Source organism: Pongo pygmaeus, chromosome X, assembly GCF_028885625.2.
Source record: "Pongo pygmaeus isolate AG05252 chromosome X, NHGRI_mPonPyg2-v2.0_pri, whole genome shotgun sequence".
Classification (NCBI taxonomy): Eukaryota; Metazoa; Chordata; class Mammalia; order Primates; family Hominidae; genus Pongo; species Pongo pygmaeus.
In genome coordinates, this window is record NC_072396.2 from 54853520 (window position 1) to 54875770 (window position 22251).

General features: G+C 40.0%; 1 protein-coding gene across 8 annotated transcripts in view; it reads right to left on the reverse strand.

The window, feature by feature from the left end:
• The window catches only part of WNK3 (WNK lysine deficient protein kinase 3), a 175897-nt gene that overhangs the window by 102819 nt on the left and 50827 nt on the right, over positions 1 to 22251 (reverse strand). For all 8 annotated transcript variants that reach the window (XM_054471276.2, XM_063660252.1, XM_063660249.1 and 5 more), the window contains 7 exons: positions 20936 to 21156; positions 19763 to 19920; positions 13599 to 13687; positions 10016 to 10235; positions 6386 to 6680; positions 4958 to 5151; positions 4712 to 4861 (listed from right to left, as the gene is read on the reverse strand). In XM_054471276.2, the coding sequence (XP_054327251.1) occupies positions 4712 to 4861; positions 4958 to 5151; positions 6386 to 6680; positions 10016 to 10235; positions 13599 to 13687; positions 19763 to 19920; positions 20936 to 21156 (1327 nt within the window). The remainder of the gene's footprint in view (positions 1 to 4711; positions 4862 to 4957; positions 5152 to 6385; positions 6681 to 10015; positions 10236 to 13598; positions 13688 to 19762; positions 19921 to 20935; positions 21157 to 22251) is intronic.

The following is a 22251-nucleotide window of genomic DNA, read 5'->3' on the forward strand; positions in this document are numbered from 1 at the left end:
GAAGTACTTGAGGCTGCTCTAAAGGCTGTATTATATATTGTTGTTCCAGGGCTGCCAGTTGCAACTGTTCTTGCAATGGATGTATAATCTGGACCATGTTTGTAATGGTGTTTGGAATACCTGGTAATGGCTGAACTTGCTTAGGTGCCTGTCAATGAGGTACCTGCTGCTGGAGAGCAGCATGTTGACTAAACAAAGATTGCTGTTGATTTATGGGACCTTCCTGAGTAGACATCTGATGGGTTTCCTGTGCTTGTCTATGAGATGAATGAGTCATCTGCTGCGGCTGAATGAAAGCTAAGTGAGAAACCTGGCTTGGTGCTAGATGTGATTGGGAAAACTGTGCTGAGAAATGTGGGGGCTGGATCTGTGCCTGTAAAGAGGCCTGCTGAATGAAGGACATCTGCTCAGGGTTTTGAAGCTGTCCTTCCACTGCCCTCTGAGATATAATGCTAGTTGCCTGGGCCTGAGCTTTTAGCTGCTGGTATCCAAAACTGACATCTGCTTGGGATGGAGTCGCTGAAAGCTGGACATTAAATAAAGGCTCAGCAGAATGTGTCTGTGTATCTAAGGTTGGTATTAAATACATCCTTTGTTCCAATGTTGAAGAAGAACTACCTTGGGGTTGTGTTAAATAGGCTTGTTGCTCAAAAGTCTGTGCTACAAATGGTGGTACAGAGTATGACTTCTGATGTGCAGAGTTTGTCTGTCATGTGTACTCACTTGCTATCAGGAGGGCTTATTGTATATACCTGCTGGGTTATGAAGGTTCCATGTTCAGTTGTCTGGATAGTGTGAACAGTTTGTCCTAAATAAGATACAAGCTCAAGAGACAGTGCCTGATAAGCAGGCTGTTCCATAGGTTGCACAAGGTAAGCTGCCTGGATTGCATATGCTGCCTGGTCTGGAAAAGGTGACTGAAGCAGAGGTTGCACTAGATAAGCAGACTGCACGTGAGTCTTTGCCAAATATGAGGGCTGTACTGCAGCTGGGACTGGATAAGAAGTCTGCTCAGAATAGGCTGGCTGTGATCTCGGTGGTTGTACAGTGTAAAGAGGATGCTCCAGGACTGGCAGTGAATAAACAGGCTGTTTATGTAGTGGAGCCTGAATTGAGTAAGTTGGCTGTGATGAGTAAGAAGTTTGTTGCTGGGGACATATCACAAAGGGCAGCTGCTCAGGAGCCTTCAATGGGAAGGATGATAATTCTGCAGGTGGCCCTGGAAGTGTGTTAAACAGAATAAGAAGGCTATTCCAGGGGCTGAATCACACTTTCAATACCACCCTTTGGCTGTTGCTGACTTGCAAGAGCTTCAGACTCTTGCAGAATATAATCCTGCTGAACATTTTTCTGTGGAGATGCCAAAATCTTAGGTTGTAAAATTAATGATTGTTGCTGAATACAGACTTGGAAACAATACTCCTTGTACAGTCTGGCTTTGTGGCAATGAAGAATCTGAAGTTAGAGACTTCTGATGGGTATGGCTGTGATACTGAATGTATCTTTAGTGAAGGCTGATGGGCCCCTGAATGCCCCCCAATGGAATTAGAAGGGAGCTGAGCTGTACCAGCAGCATTCTGTGCACTGCTCACATGTTGGACAGAAGAATGATTCAACAAAGCTTGAGGGTGATTAACTGGTAAGAAACTAGAAGTCTAACTGGCATCTGGTGCTTTGGTTAATGCCTGATTCCCATTTCTAGGATCACGCTCAAGTTGAAGACCAACTGTTGGATGCTGGAAAGTCATCTGTGAAGCAGAAAATGTCTGAAAAGAAACTGCAGAAAGGATTGGTTGTGGCCAGGCATGGTGGCTCACGCCTGTAATCCCAGCACTTTGGGAGGCCAAGGTGGGCAGATCACTTGAGGCCAGGAGTTCAAGACCAGCCTGGTCAACATGACAAAACCCCATCTCCACTAAAAATACAAAAATTGGCCAGGCATGCTGGTGTGCTCCTGTAGTCCCAGCTACTTGGGAGGCTGAGGTGGGAGAATCGCTTGAACCCAGGAGGCGGAGGTTGCAGTGAGCTGAGATCACACCACTTCACTCCAGCCTGGGTGACAGAGCGAGACTCTGTCTAAAAAAAAAAAGGAAAGAAAGGACTGATTGTGCAACTCCAGTAACTGACAAGTCTAAAGTCATAGGTTGGGCTAAAGTTTTTCTATCTGCTCCAAAGGCCAGCTACAGGTACAAGGAGAATTCAAATTACAAATGCATATACTATGCCCATTTTAATGGGACTTTCCCAGACACATTGATAGAGAAAATAATGCTATGTTCCAAAAATTTCAGCAAATTATCAAAAAGGTGCTAGATATAGCATTAGTCCTATAAAAATCCTAATACCATGAGTAAATGCTAGTTAACTGAATACACTAAGGGGTTGAGACAAGTCACAGCAATATACCACTCATGGTTTCTTATTTATCGCATTTACTACATAACTCATTCAAACCCTGACAGAGATTCTGAGTATCCGAATCTGACATCATCACACACCTGACAGTGGAAGTCCCATGAGAAAGCTCAAAGGATTTCAGTATCATTCCTAAAATGAATATAGATACTCTCTCAAGAAGAGAGGAGAGAGTTGGCAGAAATAAATACTGATTGGCTGCAATAATTCCTAGAATTTGGGCTACCATGCTCATAAAAAGACCCATATAATCAAAGTTCTTGTTTATGTGGCTTCTATATATTAGGTGAAAAGGGCAGGCTACAAAAATTCATATGTATGTGATATACATGTGTATATATAAACAAAGTTATACATGTGTACATAGAAAAAAAGATAAATCTAAAGGCTATACCTCAAACATAAACAATAAGTTGTCGGCCGGGCACGGTGGCTCACACCTGTAATCCCAGCACTTTGGGAGGCCGAGGTGGGCGGATCACAAGGTCAGGAGATCGAGACCATCCTGGCTAACATGGTGAAACCCCGTCTCTACTAAAAATACAAAAAATTAGCCGGGCATGGTGGCACGTGCCTGCAGTCCCACCTACTCAGGAGGCTGAGACAGAAGAATCACTTGAACCCGGGAGGCGGAGGTTGCAGTGAGCCGAGATTGCACCACTACACTCCAGCCTGGGCGACAGAATGAGACTCCATCTCAAAAAAACAAAACAAAACAAAACAAAACGAAAAAACAATAAGTTGTCTCTAGCTGGAGAAATAACAAGTAACTTTTCACTTTCTTTTTCATAACTTTATGGGCTTTAAAGCCATAACTTTATGGGCTTTATTTTAAAATAAGCAAGTAACATTTTGATAATTAAATTTTTTAAATACACATTTTTAAAATACACATTTTAAAATACACATACCTGTATGCTTATGTAAATTGAACCTAAGTTAAATTTAAGCTCCCATTCAACACATTTTGCATTACAGGCTTAGAAAGAGGCAAATTAAACTACCACATGAGCTCAATTACAAATAGGCATCATATCACTTATAAATACTAGCCAAATATCTGGCACCTTCAACTATATCAAACTAAATCTACCCCTAGCAGATTTTAAATGCATCTGGCATTTGTCAAGTACATGCATGCTTTCCCCTAAAAGACTGGGCTCTTTGAGGGCAAGGATCATGTTTATTTTACTTCATATCCCCAGAAGGTGGTAATCATTAAAAGTTTGATGACGAACTGATAATATACTAATCTCTTAAAAGATGCACCAGCAACTAGCTAAACCAGGCATTTTCTGTTAGCTAGCAGCTATTAGATCATCTCACTCCCAGAGAAGAAAGACAAACGCAAGGTATGGTGGGAGGTGAGGGGAGAAAACCGGGTGATGGCAAAGAAAAATGCAACCATGCATCCAGAATCCATAACCTAGGGAACCAGGATATAGTCTTAATATATAAACTCACACAAAGACTGTTAACTCATTGTCAGAAATGAATAATGCTGACTTTAAGAGTCTGAAAGACAAAAACACTTCTTATTTTCTCCTACAGAAATAAACGCGAACCAAAACAAGTTAAGAGTTTAGATGAACATGCTAAAAATTATGAAAATCTATGAAATACTATTTCTAATTAACTGCAACAGACAACCTTCCATGTTCTAATCAGGCTGGAAAAGTTTAATACAAAGAACAAATAATCATGAATAAGAGGAAGAGATCAGTCCTAAATAAATCTTTTGTCCATATATACTGAGTTCTCTGTTTCTTCTCCAATTATACAAGCAGTATCTCAAGATTCTAGTTACACAATGTTAGACACATTAAGAGGAACGTCTTGGGCCGGGTGCTGTGGCTCATGTCTGTTATCCTAGCACTTTGGGAGGCCGAGGCGGGCGGATCACCTGAGGTCGGGAGTTCGAGGCCAACCTGACCAACATGGAGAAACCCCGTTTCTACTAAAAATACAAAAAATTAGCGGGGCATGGTGGCACATGCCTGTAATCCCAGCTACTTGGGAGGCTGAGGCAGGAGAATGACTTGAACCTGGGAGGTGGAGGTTGCGGTGAGCCGAGATTGCACCATTTGCACTCCAGCCTGGGCAGCAAGAGCGACTCCACCTCAAAAAAAAAAAAAAAGGAATGTCTTGGGTGAAGGAAAGCATAAACAACTTTTAGCTTTTGGTGACCTTTCTCTAAACTATAATGAATTTATAAAAGAGAACCTTTGCCTGTCAGAAAATCTAGGCAGTGTTAAATTTGTTTAAATGAATACAGAACCTCTAAAATGTGTCTTACCTTTATCTGTGGGACCTTCTGAACAGTTAATGGGGAAACCTGGGGTTGTGAAACAACTGTCGGTCCAAGGACATGTACAGGTAAAACAGTAGACTGACCTTGAGCCAAAGGCAAAATCTGCGGCTGAGTCAGCTTTGGCTGCTTCTGTAACTGTTAAAATAAGGGGAAAAAAAGATTAAAGATAAACTTTCCCATTTACAGTAAATACACTGATTATATATTTAAAAATATAACAGTTCACCTCACCCCTGAAACTTGCTGGTAATGTCCTACTAGTTGTTGAGATGAATAAATTTGCCCTGGAACATTTACTTCAGCCTGCGGGATGTTAGAAACCATTTGAGAGCCCATCGTTTGATTTGAGGAATAGGCTACACTGGGCTGACTTGAAGTATCTGAATGTATAACTGATGCAGCTCCTGCCTCAGACAAATTGTCACCTATAACAAAGAAAATAAGTAACAGGTAGAAGGGAAAACTTGAAGCACAAAATGTCCAAATGGTATAGGTAATGGTGTTTCTTTAATGGCTTTTTTACTCTGAGAACCTGACATAGCTTCAAATAAAATATTTACACTACAGCATTAATCAAAAACCAGCATGTAAACTCTTATCAAGCAATGAAATGTTGACATTGTGGTATAACTAAAATTTTCTTAGTAAAGCAAACCTAAAAACAGAGAATCAGATAAAAATCAACTCCATTTGCTGGCCATGTCACGTATATCCCTAACTAATCTACACTTGACATAGGGATTTCAGTAAAATATATCATATTCTCTTTCTCCTATAACCTAGAATACTGTCTTTGTAGAACAATAGGTTATTACTATGCAAATACTGTGTCATTCTGGAAAAGAAAATGCATTACAGCAGAAAATTAGAGGAACTGTGTTAATGTTATACTTGAGCCTAAAATACAAAGGGTCTTAAAGACTAGAAAATTCCTTCTTGAGGAATAAATTTTATCTTTAGTTCTAAATTTTCTTTATTAAAAGATGTATGTGGCTGGGCGCGGTGGCTCATGCCTACAATCCCAACACTTTGGGAGGCTGAGGCGGGCAGATGGCTTGAGCCCAGGAGTTTGAGACCAGCCTGGCCAATATGGTGAAACCCCATCTCTACCAAAAGAAAATACAAAAATTAGCCAGGTGTAGTGGCACGCACTTGTAGTCTCAGCTACTCAGGGGGCTGAGGTGGGAGGATCACCTGAGCCTGGGGAGGTCGAGGCTGCAGTGAGTCATGATCACACCACTGCACTCCAGCCTAGGTGACAGAGCAAGGCCCTGTCTCAAAAAAAAGAAAAAAAGGATTTATGTTAGACCCTCAAAAATGATAATAAGATCATTTTATTTATACCCCGAACAAAATCAGATGCTAGATTATGATCCTTCTGCAACTAGCACCTTAGAAGAATCACTTAACAAAACAGTTTCTTAATTTTAAAATAAGGAAACTAGCTGGCTTGTCTATTTCGGGGGTTTTGTAAAAGGCTTGATGAAATGATAGATAACAAAATGCTCTGAAAAACACAGAAGTGCTATTTAAAGATAAGCAAACATACAAAAAGGAAAAAAAACAAAATAGGTCATTGACCACTGCCCTTCAAAATAAATAAAGATTAGGGAATATAATCGCACATGTGTTTGCTTTTACACGCTGTAACTGTGTTACCTGTAACAGAGGAGCAGTGCTGCTGTGGTTTTCTTTGTAGAAGCTGTTGTCTAACATGTTGATCAACTTCAGTTTCTTCACATTCAGCCCCAGTTTGCTGAGCGGGAGCAGGGGGCAAAGTTGTATTCTGGGGCTGAGGGAATACATTCCCCATAGACTTGCACTGAGAATCCCTGCGTTCTTCGAAACAGCCAGCAGGCTTCTTCTCTCTTGTCTTCTTTATCGGTGTCACCCGGTCTCTAATGGATTTAGCAACAGCTTTGGAATCACTTTCATGGAAGAACCCAGACTTGACCTACAAACAAAACATAATAAGCAAACTATTTCTTTAACATTTAAGATTTTAACTTTTTTTTTTTTTTTGAGACAGAGTCTAGCTCTGTCGCCCAGGCTGGAGTGCAGTGGCATGATCTCGACTCACCGCAACTCTGCCTCCCAGGTTCAAGCGATTCTCCTGCCTCAGCCTCCCAAGTAGCTGGGATTACAGGTGCCCGCCACCACGCCCAGCTAATTTTTTTGTATTTTTAGTAGAGACGGGGTTTCACTGTGTTGGCCAGGCTGGTCTTGAATTCCTGACGTCGTGATCCACCGCCTCGGCCTCCCAAAGTGCTAGGATTACAAGCATGAGCCACCGTGCCCGGCCAATTTTAACTTTTTTTTTTTTTTTTTTTTACTAGCAGTTATTTTATGACCCCAAATTCCAAATTAACAGTTAATCTGTTTCTATATTCTCTCTTAAACAAAGACATACATAAATGCCAGAGCCTCTAATTGGCATGAGAAAAATCAATAGTATTACCAAGCATTGTTAAAATAATTCAGGCTTTAAACAAAAACGAACAAAACAACTTGATGTTTCAGAATACGCAGTCTTATCACAGGTAATTTAGAACTGCCATTACGTTTTTTGAAGGATTAAAAAGGTTTCCTCATTCAGCAACATTAAGTGTCTACAATGTGCGCAGTACTAGGCACCAGATACAGGTGACTAAGTTGGTCCTTTGTCCTATATGAGCACACTATCAGGTGGTGTGAAATGGACAAAACTTAACTTGAAATGAGCTGCTGTAAAAGTCTTAAGTAGGAGCATGCTGCATCTCTGGAGGTAATAGAATAAGTGTTTTCACAGAAGAATTCTATTTTATTTGATTTGTTTTTGAGAGACAGGGTCTCACTCTGTTGCCCAGGCTAGAATGCAGTGGTACGATGATAGGTCAATGCAGCCTTGACCTTCTAGGCTCAAGTGATCCTCCCACCTCGGCCTCCCGAGTAGCTGGGATCACAGGCATGCACTACCACACCTAATTTTTAATTTTTTTAGAGACAGGGTCTCCCTATATTGCTTGGGCTTTGGTCTTGAACTCCTGGGCTCAAGCAATCCTCTCACCTCGGCCTCCCCAAAGTGCTGGGATAACAGGCATGAGCCACTGCATCCAGCCTGGAAGGTAAGTTCTGGCCTGCATTAAAGCCAAAAAAGGAACGTGCACACTACTGAGGGATGTGCAGAAGTTTGGAGTGGAGACCAACATTCTAGGCAGAGGCAAGTATGCTAACAGCAAAGTACTACATCTTACTAGGCATTAGAGGAGTGAGAGAAGAAAAGGTTCTGCCTCGTCATCTCAGAGGAACAGGGCTGAACAGTAGAGAAGATCATTTGAGGAGGTACCATGACATACCATTCTCAGTCCTGCAATCTGCTTTAAGATGATCCCTCTTAATCCCCAAACCTGTGCATATGAGATATCACTCCCATCATTTTGTTTGCTATAATACATAGCACAATTGGCCTTAATCTAGGGAGATTATCTTGGTGAATCTTTTACCAGCTGCTGACACTAGAAGGATTCAATATGCTGGCTTTGAAGATGGAGTGGAGACATGGAAAGGACTGAAGAGTGGCTTCTAGGAGCTGAAAGTGGACCCAGCTAATCCCATGTCCCCTGAAGACATGGGATTTAGGAAATTCAAAATTAAATACAGGAGTGAAGCAGAGAAGTCTAGGAAGATGGTAATGGGAAATGCCAGGGTGATAGTTGTGCCAGATGTCCAAAATAATCATTCCAGTTTAGAACAACAGTATGATCAGAAAGACATGTTAAAGGCTATCATTTCCAGGTTCCCACTGTCATTGCCCCATCCTTCTTTTTAACCTGAGGCCAGAATGCCCAGGTGAGCCTGGCGCAGACGGTTTGTACTCGGCTGGTTTTGAGTACATGCTGCTGCGGCTCCTGCACACCCTCCCACCAGCACTGCAGCTGCCTGGAGCAGGTGTGGACATGCATTTCACCCCACAGAAGTTGCCTGCTGTGATCTACTATTGAGGGTGGGGGCTGGTCACAGAGAGATTGGAAGCAAAGAGTCAGAGTGGCCCACTCCCCATCAAACCATATGGTAACCAGACAACTAATTTCTGGTCTGCACAATAGCCCTGCCGGTGCCCTGACTGTGCTGAGACATGGGTGTATTTTCCGGGCCTCATTTAGAACCTTACCCTCTGACTTCTCCAGAAGTAGCTCTTGTAAACTCTTAGGGAACCTGAAGCCAGAATTGCTATAATTGAGAAAGTCTCTTCAGCTTATCCTCTCCTGGGACTCTTCACCTAATTGTACCAATACTGCCCCTTCCCACCAACTAGGTGCATGCTTGCCATTCAGTTTTCAAAACAAAACAATATATTACGTAGGTAAACTATGATGAAAAACAAAGAAATGAGTAACACAAAAGTCGGGGTAGGGGGCCAGGCACAGTGGCTCACACCTGTAATCCCAACACTTTGGGAAGCCGAAGTGGGGGGGAACGGATCACTTGAAGTCAGGAGTTCGAGACCAGCCTGGCTAACATGGTGAAACTGCATCTCTACTAAAAGTACAAAAATTAGCTGGGAGTGGTGGCAGGTGCCTGTAATCCCAGCAACTTGGGAGGCTGAGACAGGAGAGTCGCTTGAACTCGGGAGGCAGAGGTCACGGTGAGCCAAGGTTGTGCCACTGCACTCCAACCTGGGCAACAGAGTGAGACTCCATCTCAAAAAAAAAAAAAAAAAAAATCTAGGTAGATATTACTCATGGTGATGAGGGAGGAAAATGCAAATGAGAGAGGCACTCAGGTAGCTTTTAAGGTAATGGTAATGCTCTATTTCTTAATAAATGTAGAGCTGCATTATTCTTTATACTCTACATACAAATTTAATACACTCTGTCATAGCAATATAGTTCACAACAACATAACAATTTAAAGAAAAAAGGAGAAGGTCGGGCTCGATGGCTCACGCCTGTAATCCCAGCACTTCGGGAGGCTGAGGTGGGTGGATCACAAGGTCAGGAGTTCAAGACCAGCCTGGCTAACACAGTGAAACCCCGTCTCTACTAAAAATACAAAAAATTAGCCGGGCGTGGTGGCGGCTCCTGTAGTCCCAGCTACTCAGGAGGCTGAGGCAGGAGAATGGTGTGAACCCAGGAGGCGGAGCTTGCAGTGAGCCGAGATCGCGCCACTGCACTCCAGCCTGGGTGACAGAGCGAGACTCCATCTCAAAAAAAAAAGGAGAAAATGAGAGGAAAGAAAGCAATGAGAAGGAGAAAGGAATGAACCCTGATACAATAAGAGGTGAGGGGAATAGTGGTATGATTAACTTACCATTTCATATGCTACTTCCTCAGGTGTATCTGTTTCTAAATTGAAACTAAATTCAATAGCTTCATTGTCTTTGTGTTTGCCTTTCAATTTTTTAGGGTCTTCAACCCAGAGTCTTAAAGCAAGGGATGAATTTGAGCAATCATCTTCTTCTGCTAACTCCACCCTCAGTCCTGTATCCTCAGCAAAAAATGCATGGTTTAATAGGTCCCTGATAGACAACCTAATAAACAAAACATATATCTCATTATCAGTTCTTCCAATCATAGCAAGACCCTTTAATTACTAAAAATTAATTGTATAAAAGCAAAAAACTTATTTGAAATTTTCTATCAATTTAATCATTAATCTGCCTTGTTATAAAAACCAAATCTCTTTCTTTAACAGATCCTGTGGAAGCAAAAACAATAAATCTTATATCCAATTTATTACCAGGGATGCAAAGAAATCCCAACTAACATGCATACGGAGTGACTTCAATTAAACATGAATTATTACAAGTAATACATCTAAATAACAAAGTTTAACATACACAAAATTATGCTTAGTGAGAACTGGAGAAGTAGCTTAGTACACGTTAGGCAAATTTCCCTAAGCCACTGGCTTAAGTTACTCAGACTCCAACAGTAGATTCTCAGCAAAGGGAACCAAAAACTCTTGCAAATTCATAAACTCTAAAGTACATTAAAAATTCAAACTCTTTTTACGAATGTTATAAATAGAAGTCACTGTCTCCATTAACAATAATCTAGTCAACGTACTTTACAGAATGCCATGGGTGAAGCTAATGTGGTTCAGCAAAGTCCAGTGGTTTTCGTATCTAACTCTGGTTTTAGACCAGAGTATACATATAACAGATACAACCCTAGCCTAGTATTAGGGATTAACCATCTCTGAAGAGAAACAAAGGACATAGCTTCAAAAGATTTGTTTACAAGCTGGATAAGTTAATTTACTTTTACTAACTTTTAAAACAGATACATAATATTTAAGCTCTCTGTATTACAGGCCAGGGAGAGCTGAAACTGATGTACTGCATAATGTCTACAGAGACCTCTTCTTACACTACATAAACAGAAAAAGTATATACACAGCATGATATCCTGTAAGTTGAGGATTTTCAACCCCCTACATTTTTAGTGACCAAGTGACAAATACTTAACTAAGACTGTGTCATAAATAGAATAAGCCATCATTCCATACAAAGTTGATTTTTTTGAAAAAGAAAAAGCTGCTCAAATGAATTACTTTTAAGGCTAAAGCGAGATGTGTGTTTTGGTGTTTTTTTTGGGGACGGAGTGCAGTCGCGTGATCTTGGCTCACTGCAACCTCCACCTCCCGGGTTCAAGCAATTTTCCTGCCTCAGCCTCCCAAGTAGCTGGGACTACAGTTGTGTGCCACCACGCTCAGCTAATTTTTATATTTTTTAGTAGAAACGGGGTTTCACCATGTTGGCCAGGATGGTCTCAATCTCTTGATTTTGTGATCCGCCCCACTCAGCCTCAGGCATGAGCCACTGTGCCCGTTCCTAAGACTAAAGCGAGATGTCTTTAAGGAGGCACAACCAAGTAAAGCCCTCTGCCTCCCAATAAAAATTTTTACTGTATTATTTATAGTGAATTTTTACTGTAAAATTTTTATTATTTACAGTAAAAATATTTTGGTTTATTAGTTTGCTTGTTTGCTTGCTTGTTTTGGGATGGAGTCTCACTCTGTTGCCCAGGCTGGAGTGCAGTGGCAAGATCTTGGCTCACTGCAACCTCCACCTCCCAGGTTCGAGCAATTCTCCTGCCTCAGCCCCCAGAGTAGCTGGGATTATAGGCACCCACCACCACGCCCAGCTAAGTTTTGTATTTCTTGTAGAGATGGGGTTTCGTCATGTTGGTCAGGCTGGTCTCAAACTCCTGACCTCAAGTGATCTGCCCGCCTCAGCCTCCCAAAGTGCTGGTATTAGAGGTGTGAGCCACCGCACCCAGCCTGTTTGTTTTTAAGACAGGGTCTTACTCTGTCATCCAGGCTAGAGTACAGTGACATGATCATAGCTCATTGTAGCTTCCAACTCCTGAGCTCAAGCAATCCTCCCACTTCAGCCTCCCCAGGGGCTGGGACTACAGGCGGGTGACACTATGCCTGGCTAATTTTTTCATTTTAATATTTTGTAGAGACAAGGGTCTCATTTTGCTTCCCAGACTGGTCGTGAACTCCTGGCCTCAAGTGATCCTCCTGCCTCGGCCTCCCAAAGTGCTAGGATTACAGGTGTAAGCCACTACCCTCAGCCTATTATCCTTTTAGTTATCAAAATAATACTTGTTTTGTGTAATTACTAACTTGCTCAAGGTCACACAGGCTAAGTGTGAGCCCAGATTTGACTTTAAGTCTGATGATGAAGCCTGTGCTTTTTCCAATATACTAATATGCTATAAATCCTTTTCAATATTCCAGTGCTCTTTGGTAACAGAACATATTTAAAGGCTGTACAAACAACAATCAGAATCCAAACTAAAATAGCTACTTCTACATAGTGTTTTTAGCCTCATTTTTAAAAGCATGCCTAAGCTCCTATCTCAACAACAAAAAACCAAACAAGCCAATTAAAAATGGGCAAAAGAGTTGAATAGATATTTCTGCAAAGATATACAAATGGCCAATAACCCCATGAAAATTTCTACTAAGGATATATCGCCTTTACTAATAATCATCAATAAGGAAGTAAAAATCAAAAGACAAACCCACCAATTTAAAGTCAGCAACTGTCCAAAGCTGAAACTAAAGGGAGGCAGGTCGGGCGTGGTGGTTCATGCCTGTAATGACAGCACTTTGGGAGGCTGAGACGGGTGAATCACTTGAGGCCAGGAGTTGGAGACCAGCCTGGCCAACATGGTAAAACCCCTTCTCTACTAAAAATACAAAAATTAGCCAGGTGTGATGGCATGCACCTGCAATCCCAGCTACTCAGGAGGCTAAGGCAGGAGAATCGCTGGAACCCGGGAGGCAGAGGTTGCAGTGGGTCAAGATCATACCACTGCACTTCAGCCTGGGTAACAGAGCGAGACTCTGTCTCAAAAAAATAAAAGTAAATTAAAAATAAAATAAGAAATAAAACCTAAAGGGAGGCAAAAGCTAAGAGTAATGGGAATTGTCTATAAGGCAAATTGTGACACAAATAAATGTGGAATACGATTTCTTGAATACATATTTCTTCTATCCATATTAGCTTTATCATTATCATGACACTAAGGATACAGAATCAAATTTTTAAAATTTTGTCCACTCTCAACTGTTAGAAGCAAATTAACCTGTGAGGGCCTACTGACTGTTAAGCTGATGGCTGAAGGTGATGAAAGCTTGTCAAAAGGCACACAGACACACAAACGCAACCCAAACGTCAGTTCAAGAAAAATTCAGCACATGATATCCAAGTCTAAAATGGTAAACAACATGCACTGATACACTTCAATCTAGAGTATGGTTTGGCTTCTACTCAAAAGTCAAACTCAGCATGACTGAAAGGTCAGAAAATGACCCAAAGCAAGATAAGAGAAAAATGCATCTTTCAGTTATGTCATTTTGCTACAATTGCACCCACCTTTCAGATTTGGTTTGACGAATACATCCTTCAATGATTTCTTTGACTTCAGGATCAGTGACTTTATTGAAGCTGGCTGGTTTTATGCCCTAGGAGAAAAAAATGGTTTCTAGTAACAAATGATGCAATTGAAAGCCCAAGTCAACATGACATTTATTAAACATTATTTTTATCACTAAACCATAGTCAAGTTTTAAATGAAATATTTGTAAATATATATGTGTATATATAGAGAACATAAGTTTAATAACCTTTTGACAAGGATGTTGTCTACAAATAACAGTAAAAAAACTGTAAATAATCTTAACCTGACAACAGAGGCAAAGTTACATATATTATGTTATATATATAGTATGATTTTCAAATCTAGATCTGCAGGTATATATGACAATATACAGAAATTAAAAATGTTCTCAGAATAATTAATGACATGGGAAATTCTCATAATGTACTATTAAGTAGGGAAAAATAGGATCCCAAAATCTACATACAGTATAATCCCAATTAACAATATATAATAAACAAGTTTATTTATTTATTTATTTATTTTGAGATGGAGTCTCGCTCTGTCGCCCAGGCTGGAGTGCAGTGGCGTGATTTTGGCTCACTGCAACCTCCCACCTCCCTGGTTCAAGCAATTCCCCTGCCTCAGCCTCCTGAGTAGCTGGGATTACAGGCGCACGCCACCAAGCCCGGCTAATTTTTCTGTATTTTTAGTAGAGATGGGGTTTCACCATGTTGGCCTGACTGGTCTCGAACTCCTGATCTCAGGCAATCCGCCCGCCTCAGCCTCCCAAAGTGCTGGGATTACAGGCGTAAGCCACTGCGCCCGGCCATAAACAAGTACTTTTTTGAAATCAGAAAATAATTAATGCTATTTTAAAAAACTTTTGAAAATTCAAAATAAAGGCTTCTCTATTTCAAACATTCCAATTCTCTCTCTCTCTCTCTCTCTCTATATATATATATATATATATATTTTTTTTAAGACAGGGTCTCACTCTGTCACCCAGGCTGAAGTGCAGTGGCATGATCACAGCTCACTGCAGCCTCAACCTCCCAGGCTCAAGTGATCTTCCCACCTCAGCCTCCAGAGTAGCTGGGACTACAGGCACGTGCCACCAAATTCGGCTAATTTTTTTTTTTTTTTTTTTTTTTTGTAGAGACAAGGTCTTGCTATGTTGCCCAGTCTGGTCTTGAATTCCTGGGCTCAAACAGTCCTTCTCCCTCAGCTTCCCAAAGTGCTAGGATTACAGGCATGAGCCACTGCACCCAGCCTAATTCAATATATTTCAGTCGTCTAGAATGGCTAGAAGCAATGAGCAATCAGTAGATACATATGTGTATGTATGTGTATATATGTATATATATGAACATATATACCTATATATTTAAGAAATCTGTATTATTTTTATCCTTAAGCAATAATAAAATATTGAGAGCATGTACCTCAAGCTAATTATCAGGTTCTAGGAATTCAATAACAAATAAATGAAGTCCAGACAATTCAAAATGTTTCTATAATAACTGTGTTGGCTTCCTGAATCTGCTTATTTTATATTCTATTATCTTTTACTTAAGATTTAAAAAATAACCCAAGTAAGATCATTGCAGTCATTTAATAGAAAATTCCAAATTAAGCTGGAAGCAGAAAGGTACAATGGAAAGAATAATTGTTATGGAATGAAGCAATCTAACATCTACTTCTACGCCTGTCATGCTACCTCAAAGGACACAGAATCAGAAAGCCCAGTATTACATCGTAGACAAATCTGATGAAATTAGGAGTTAATTTAGTTCCTAAAATGTAGAAGCTTAAGATAGATGGAAATCTGAATTGTGATATGGCATTTTTAATGACTTTAATATAAAATAATAAAGTCACTATTCAAAAAATAGACCTATTAAAACAGCAACTCAAAGTACAATAAAAAATTAAAAATAAAAATAAATTTTCTAAAATAAATATATTTTTAAAATTTTAAAAAATTGACCTGTTATTCTACCTATGGAAAAAGCCCTCTTTGACCTTCCCACTGGTATACTCATTTCTCATCTCTGGGTAAATTACTGCCTTTCTCTGCTCCTACGTAAAAACAGTTCAGGAGCTATAACTTACAAAATCTAACACAAAATTCTTTTCTATTTATGGCCTTCCAAAATATGGGCCAAAACTAAAAACACATTCTAGCCTTATCTCTTTTTCTGAGCTCTTATACAAATTTTCAAACATACTTGAAAGTAGAATAGCATAATGAAGTCCCGTGTAACCATCACCAGTTTCAACAACAGTCAACATTTTGCCAACCTTGTTTCAGCTATCTGCCCCCACACATACTGTATCCTGGAATATTTTAAAGCAAATCTCAGGCATCATGTCATTTCACCCATGAATTTTCCAGTTTACATCTCTAACAGATAAGAACCTATTAAAAAAAAAATTGTGTAGCTCAGGCATGGTGGCTCATGCCTGTAATCCTAGTACTTTGGGAGGCCAAGGTGGGTGGATTGTGTGAGCCCAGTAGTTCAAGACCAGTCTGGGCAACGTGGTGAAACCCCATCTCTATACAAAAATATAAAAAGAAAAAAAAATAGCTGGGTGTGGTGGTGTGTACCTGTGGTCCCAGCTACCAGGGTGGCTGAGGTGAGAGGACTGCCTGAGCCCAGGAAGTCAAGGCTATAGTGAGCCAAGATCGTACCACTGTACTCAAGCCTGGGTGACAGAGCAAACACTGTCTCCAAAAAAAAAAAAAAAAATCATATAATCGTCCCCCCTAAAATACTCATGAATAATTCCTTAATATCAAATATCTGAAACCCAGTCCATACTCAAATTTTCAAAATTGTCTAAATGATGTCTTTTTACAGTTGGTTTGTTCAAATCAGGATCCAAACAAGGTCCATAGGGTAGGGTGTGCATGAGCTGGCTCATACCAGCTCACAAATGCTATTAAGTTTTCAGGAATTCTGCAATCCAATTGTTAAACATGGCCATTTAAAATAAAACTAAATTATAAAAGTTTACAATTAAATAAATTACATTAAAAGCCAAGGTAAGCTGGGCACAGTGGCCCACACCTGTAATCCCAGTACTTTGGGAGGCCGAGGTGGGCAGATCACCTGAGGTCAGGAGTTTGAGACCAGCCTGGCCAGCATGGCAAAACCACATCTTTATTAAAAAATATATATATACAAAAACTAGCCAGGTGTGGAGGCACACGCCCATAATCCCAGCTACTTGGGAGGCTGAAACATGAGAATCGCTTGAACCCAGGAGGCAGAGGTTGCAGTGAGCTGAGATCGTACCACTGCACTCCAGCCTGGGTGACAGAGTGAGACTCTGTCTCAAAAACAAAACAAAACAAAACAAAACAGAGCAAAAAAAAGCCAGGGTAATAAATACTGAAAACATCACTCCCTAACTATTTTACTACAGTTTACTATTATTTATGCGTTTGAGGTTATTTATAGCTACTCTATCTGCATGGTAGAAATAATCATACAATGAGTGCAACAGTGCATCTCTTCCCAGCTCTTCATTCAGTGAGGTCACACTGGTAACTTGAAATCAGCCATGGTGGGAGTACTTATACCAGAAAAATCAGCAAATACTAAGTCAGCATTCTTTCTTTTTTCAGAGAATCAGGTGTTAAACATTTACCAGCTCACCACTACTCTTAAGTCTCTTGTAGTCTATAAAAGCCGCCCTTCCTGTTTCTTTCATAAAATGTATTTGTTGGAGAAACTAGGTCATTTGTCCTACAGAATGTCCCACATTCTGGATTGTAGCCTTATTTCTTATTGTCTCCTTACACAAACTTCTAGAGTCAGACAGACTTGGGGTCAAAACCCACCATTATCAGTAGCTGTGGGAAGTTGGGCAAGGTACAACCTCTGATTCTCAGTTTCATCATCTGTAAACTGAAGATTGCACCTATCTCGTAGGGGATAAAGATTAAAGTATGTGGTGGCCAGGCGCAGTGGCTCACGCTTGTGATCCCAGAACTTTGGGAAGCCAAGGTGGGCAGATCACAAGGTCAGGAGTTGGAGACCATCCTGGCCAACATGGTGAAACACTGTCTCTACTAAAGATACAAAAAATTAGCCGGGCATGGTGGTGTGCACCTGTAATCCCAGCTACTCGGGAGGCTGAGGCAGGAGAATCACCCGCACCCAGGAGGTGGAGGATGCAGTGAGCCGAAACAGCGCCATTGCACTCCCGCCTAGGTGACAGGGCGAGACTCAGTCTCAAAAACTAAATAAATAAATAAAGTATGTGGTGTACCGCATGCATTAAAAAACAGTATCTCCTCACATCTGTTAGAATGACTATTATCAAAAAGATGAAAGATAAGTGTTGGTGAGGATGCAGAGAAAAAGGAACCCTCATACATTGTTGATGAGAATATAAATGGTACAGCTGTTATGGAAAATGGTATGGAACTTCCCCAAAAAAACTAAAAATAGAACTACCATAACAATTCTACTTCTTGGTACATACCCAAAGGAATTGAAATTAGTATGTCAAACAGATATATGCATGCCTATGTTCACTGCATCACTATACACAATAGCCAAGATATGGAAATGACCTACATGTTCATCAGTGAATGAATAAAGAAAATGTGGTATATATACACAATGGAATACTATTCAGCCTTAAAAAAGAAGAAAATTCTATCATTTGTGACAATGTGGATGAACCTAGAAGACATTATGTTAAGTGAAATAAACCAGCACAGAAAGACAAATAAAACATGATCTCATTTACACATGGAATCTAAAAAAGATGACCTCATAGAAGAGTAGAATGATGGTTACCAGAGACTGGGAGTTGTGGGGGAGGAAATGGGGAGCTATTGGTCAAAAGGTACAAGCTGCAGTTAGACAGGAGGAGTAGGTGTTGAGATCTACTGTACAGCAGGGTAACTACAGTCGATAATAACAATAATATACTGTAAATTTCAAAATAACTTAGTAAATTTCAAATGTCTTACCACACAAAATAATAAGCAAGTGGGGTGATAGATATGTTAATTAGCCTGATTTAATCATTCCACATTTGTGTGTGTGTGTGTGTGTGTGTGTGTGTGTGTGTGTGTGTGTGTGTATCTCAAAACATCACATGGTACCCCTTAAATATGTACAATAACAATTTGTCAATTAAAAATGATATTAATTTTGGCTGGGCATGGTGGCTCACACCTGTAATCCCAGCACTTTGGGAGGCCGAGGTGGGCGGATCACAAGGTCAAGAGATCAAGACCATCCTGGCCAACATGGTGAAACCCCGTCTCTACTAAAAATACAAAACTAGCTGGGCGTGGTGGTGCACACCTGTAGTCCCAGCTACTTGGGAGGCTGAGGCAGGAGAATTGCTTGAACCCGGGAGGTGGAGGTTGCAGTGAGCAAAGATCCCACCACTGCACTAAAGCCTGGCAACAGACTGTGTCTCAAAAAAAAAAAAAAAAGGTATTAATTTTAAAAGGATTTAAAAAACCAATACCTACTAATGTTAAGCTACCTGAAACAATCTTTCACAGCCTGTCTTGAGCTGCCCAACTGGATATGAAGTAGTCCTCCTTTGAATAAGCATAACACTTTGCTTCTACCTTCCTTATGTCCCTTACTATACTCTCATCCTCTTATTTTATAGTCATTTGTGAATTTATATTATTCCCTTATTAGAAATGTAAGCTCTTTGAGGGTAGCAAACACTTCTTACTCATCTTTGCATTCCTTACAATTTCTAACACAAAAATTTACTCATAGCAGGGACTCAAATACTGTATCTATTGAACTAGATTTTGAATGCCCTTTCATAAAAAGGCTTTTAGACCTAAAAGAAACCATGTAGTCGGTCTCTATTATTCAGCTTTGAAAAATAAGATCCATCTAATAGGTAACTAAAAATTCCTTACAAACAAATATATATAGATGATATACCTGTACGTTTTCCCAAAGATACTAATACAAAGCATTTTATATGACTCCAATGAAGCATAGTCATATGGTATAAATCTAAGGCTTGTTGCATTACAATTGTTAATTTTAATACTGTTACCTAGAGCTAAACCAAAATTAGTTTTGAGTAAGTCAAACTTAACTAATTTCAACATGAAACGTGGCAACTGATAAAGTAAAAAGAAAAAAGTTATACCTACACTAGTTACTTTCCGGTATATTTGAGCTGCATTCTGACACTCAGAATAAGGATACTCCGATGTGGCCATTTCCAGCATACACATTCCAAAAGCATAAACATCTACGGATTCATCATAGTGTTCTTCATACATCTCTGGAGCCATAAACTCAGGAGTTCCTACAAAATAACACCACCACCACATTTTTATGGAAGAGAAAAACGTATCCACCAAGATCACATCCCCTTTCCTATAAGGATTATCTGTGTTAATTTCTACTCCCCCAAAGCAAATTTCTTTTTTTTTTTTTGAGACGTAATCTTGCTCTGTTGCCCAGGCTGGAGTGCAGTGGTGCCATCTCAGCTCACTGCAACCTCTGCCTCCCAGGTTCAAGTGATTCTCCTGCCTCAGCCTCCCGGGTAGCTGGGATTACAAGTGCCTGCCACCACGCCTGGCTAATTTTTGTATTTTTAGTAGAGACGGGGTTTCACCATGTTGGCCAGGCTGGTCTCGAACTCCTGACCTCGTGATCCACCCACCTCAGGCTCCCAAAGTGCTGGGATTACAGGCGTGAGCCACCGTGCCTGGCTGCAAATTTTTAAGTATACAATTTGTTGAATATTTGCTATATCTACATAAAGCACTGAAATAATTTATTTAATTTTCCATACTGATAGAGTATAATTTGTAATGCTCAAGATTAGGTAATGATTAATAAAATGTTTTTATTTCTATCCTTTTTACTTAAATTTTTCTGAATTAACTTAGTAAACTCTCTTACTTACATCCTTAGAACCTTTCAATAATCCTAAATATAAATATTATCCCACAAAAAATACATTAGAATGTCTCTGAAATAAGCCAATATATAATAGGTATTTCAAAGCAAATTCAGTCTAAGCCCAGTATTGGTAAACTTTTCTGTTAAGGGCCAGAGAGTAAACTGTTCAGGTTTTGCAGTTTGTATGGTCTCTATCACACAACTACTCAACTCTGTCACTTGTAGGTGCAAAAGCAGTCCTAGACAATCTGTAAATGAGCGAGTGTGACTGTGTTCTAATAAAATTCGATTTACAAAAACAGGCAGTGAGCCACATTCATCCCACTGGCCATAGCTGGCTGATTCCTGTTCTAGACCTATAAAATTGAAAAATCTCTCTTTACCCAACCAGTAAACTGTAAAACTTTAATCACCAATGACACTCTTAGCAAATGAGGTACGCATTAAGGTGGCTAATCCTAGATCACCAATCTTCACAGATCCAGTGGGTCCCGTGATGAAAATATTGTCACACTTCAGATCCCGGTGAATAATAGGAGGAGTCCTAGTGTGCAAGAACTGCAACCCCTTTAAAATTTGCCTGCACCAGCTCCTTAAGACCTTTGGTTTCATGACTTTAAATCGTTTTAAGTACCTATACAAAGAAACAAAAGACCATGTGTAAACAAACATATCCAGCTTATTATATGAACACTATTAAGGTAAGATACATAAGCAAACAACTTATGCACTATGATTCCCATCACTGAGTTGTTTTCTATTATTTGTTATGGCAAAAAAAATTTTAATCTAATACTTCATTCTTAGATAAGACATCCTACCAAGCGTAGCTGTTTTGTTTGTTTGTTTGGTTGGTTTTTTTTTAAGATGAAGTCTCACTCTGTCTCCCAGGCTGGAGGGCAGTGGTGCAATCTCAGCTCACTGCAGCTTCCGCCTCTCAGGTTCATGTGATTCTCATGCCTCAGCCTCCCAAGTAACTGGGACTACAGGCATGCACCACCACGCCGAGCTAATTTTTGTATTTTGGTATAGACGGGGTTTCACCATGTGGGCCAGGTTGGTCTTGAAATCCTGACCTCAGGTGATCTGCCTGCCTCGGCCTCCCAAAGTGCTAGGATTACAGGCATCAGCCACCACACCTAGCCAAGTGTAGCATTTTTAATTCAAACTAAAAATCATTCCAGAGTGGCCTTTTGTAGAATGGCAGCACAATTTTAAAAAGAAAGTTCTTCTCTACTACCTAATAACTGCTTATATAAAGTCACTAGAGGGTTAAACTATGTAAAATTTTAGTATATACACTAATGTTAGGAAACAAAAAGTTTACACCATATTTAATATTTGCAAGTGATTAAACCACATTTAATATTTACAAGTCATTATTCACCAAATGAATAATTGTGGTTAGAAATAAAAGACTATAATTAATAGTCTATAATACTATAATATTATACTATATAATACTACATATTATACCATATATTATAATACTATAATAATATACTGTAATATTATAATATCATAATAGTATCGCTCACTAGATATTTGAACTTGACCAAGCCCTCCAACCTTCCATTATCTTCTACAAAATAAAATTATGGCCGGGCATGGTGCCTCACTCCTATAACCCTAGCACTTTGGGAGGCTGAGGTGGGCGGATTGCTTTAGCCCAGGAATTCGAGACCAGCCTGGGCAACGTGGCAAAACGCCATCTCTACAAAAATTATTT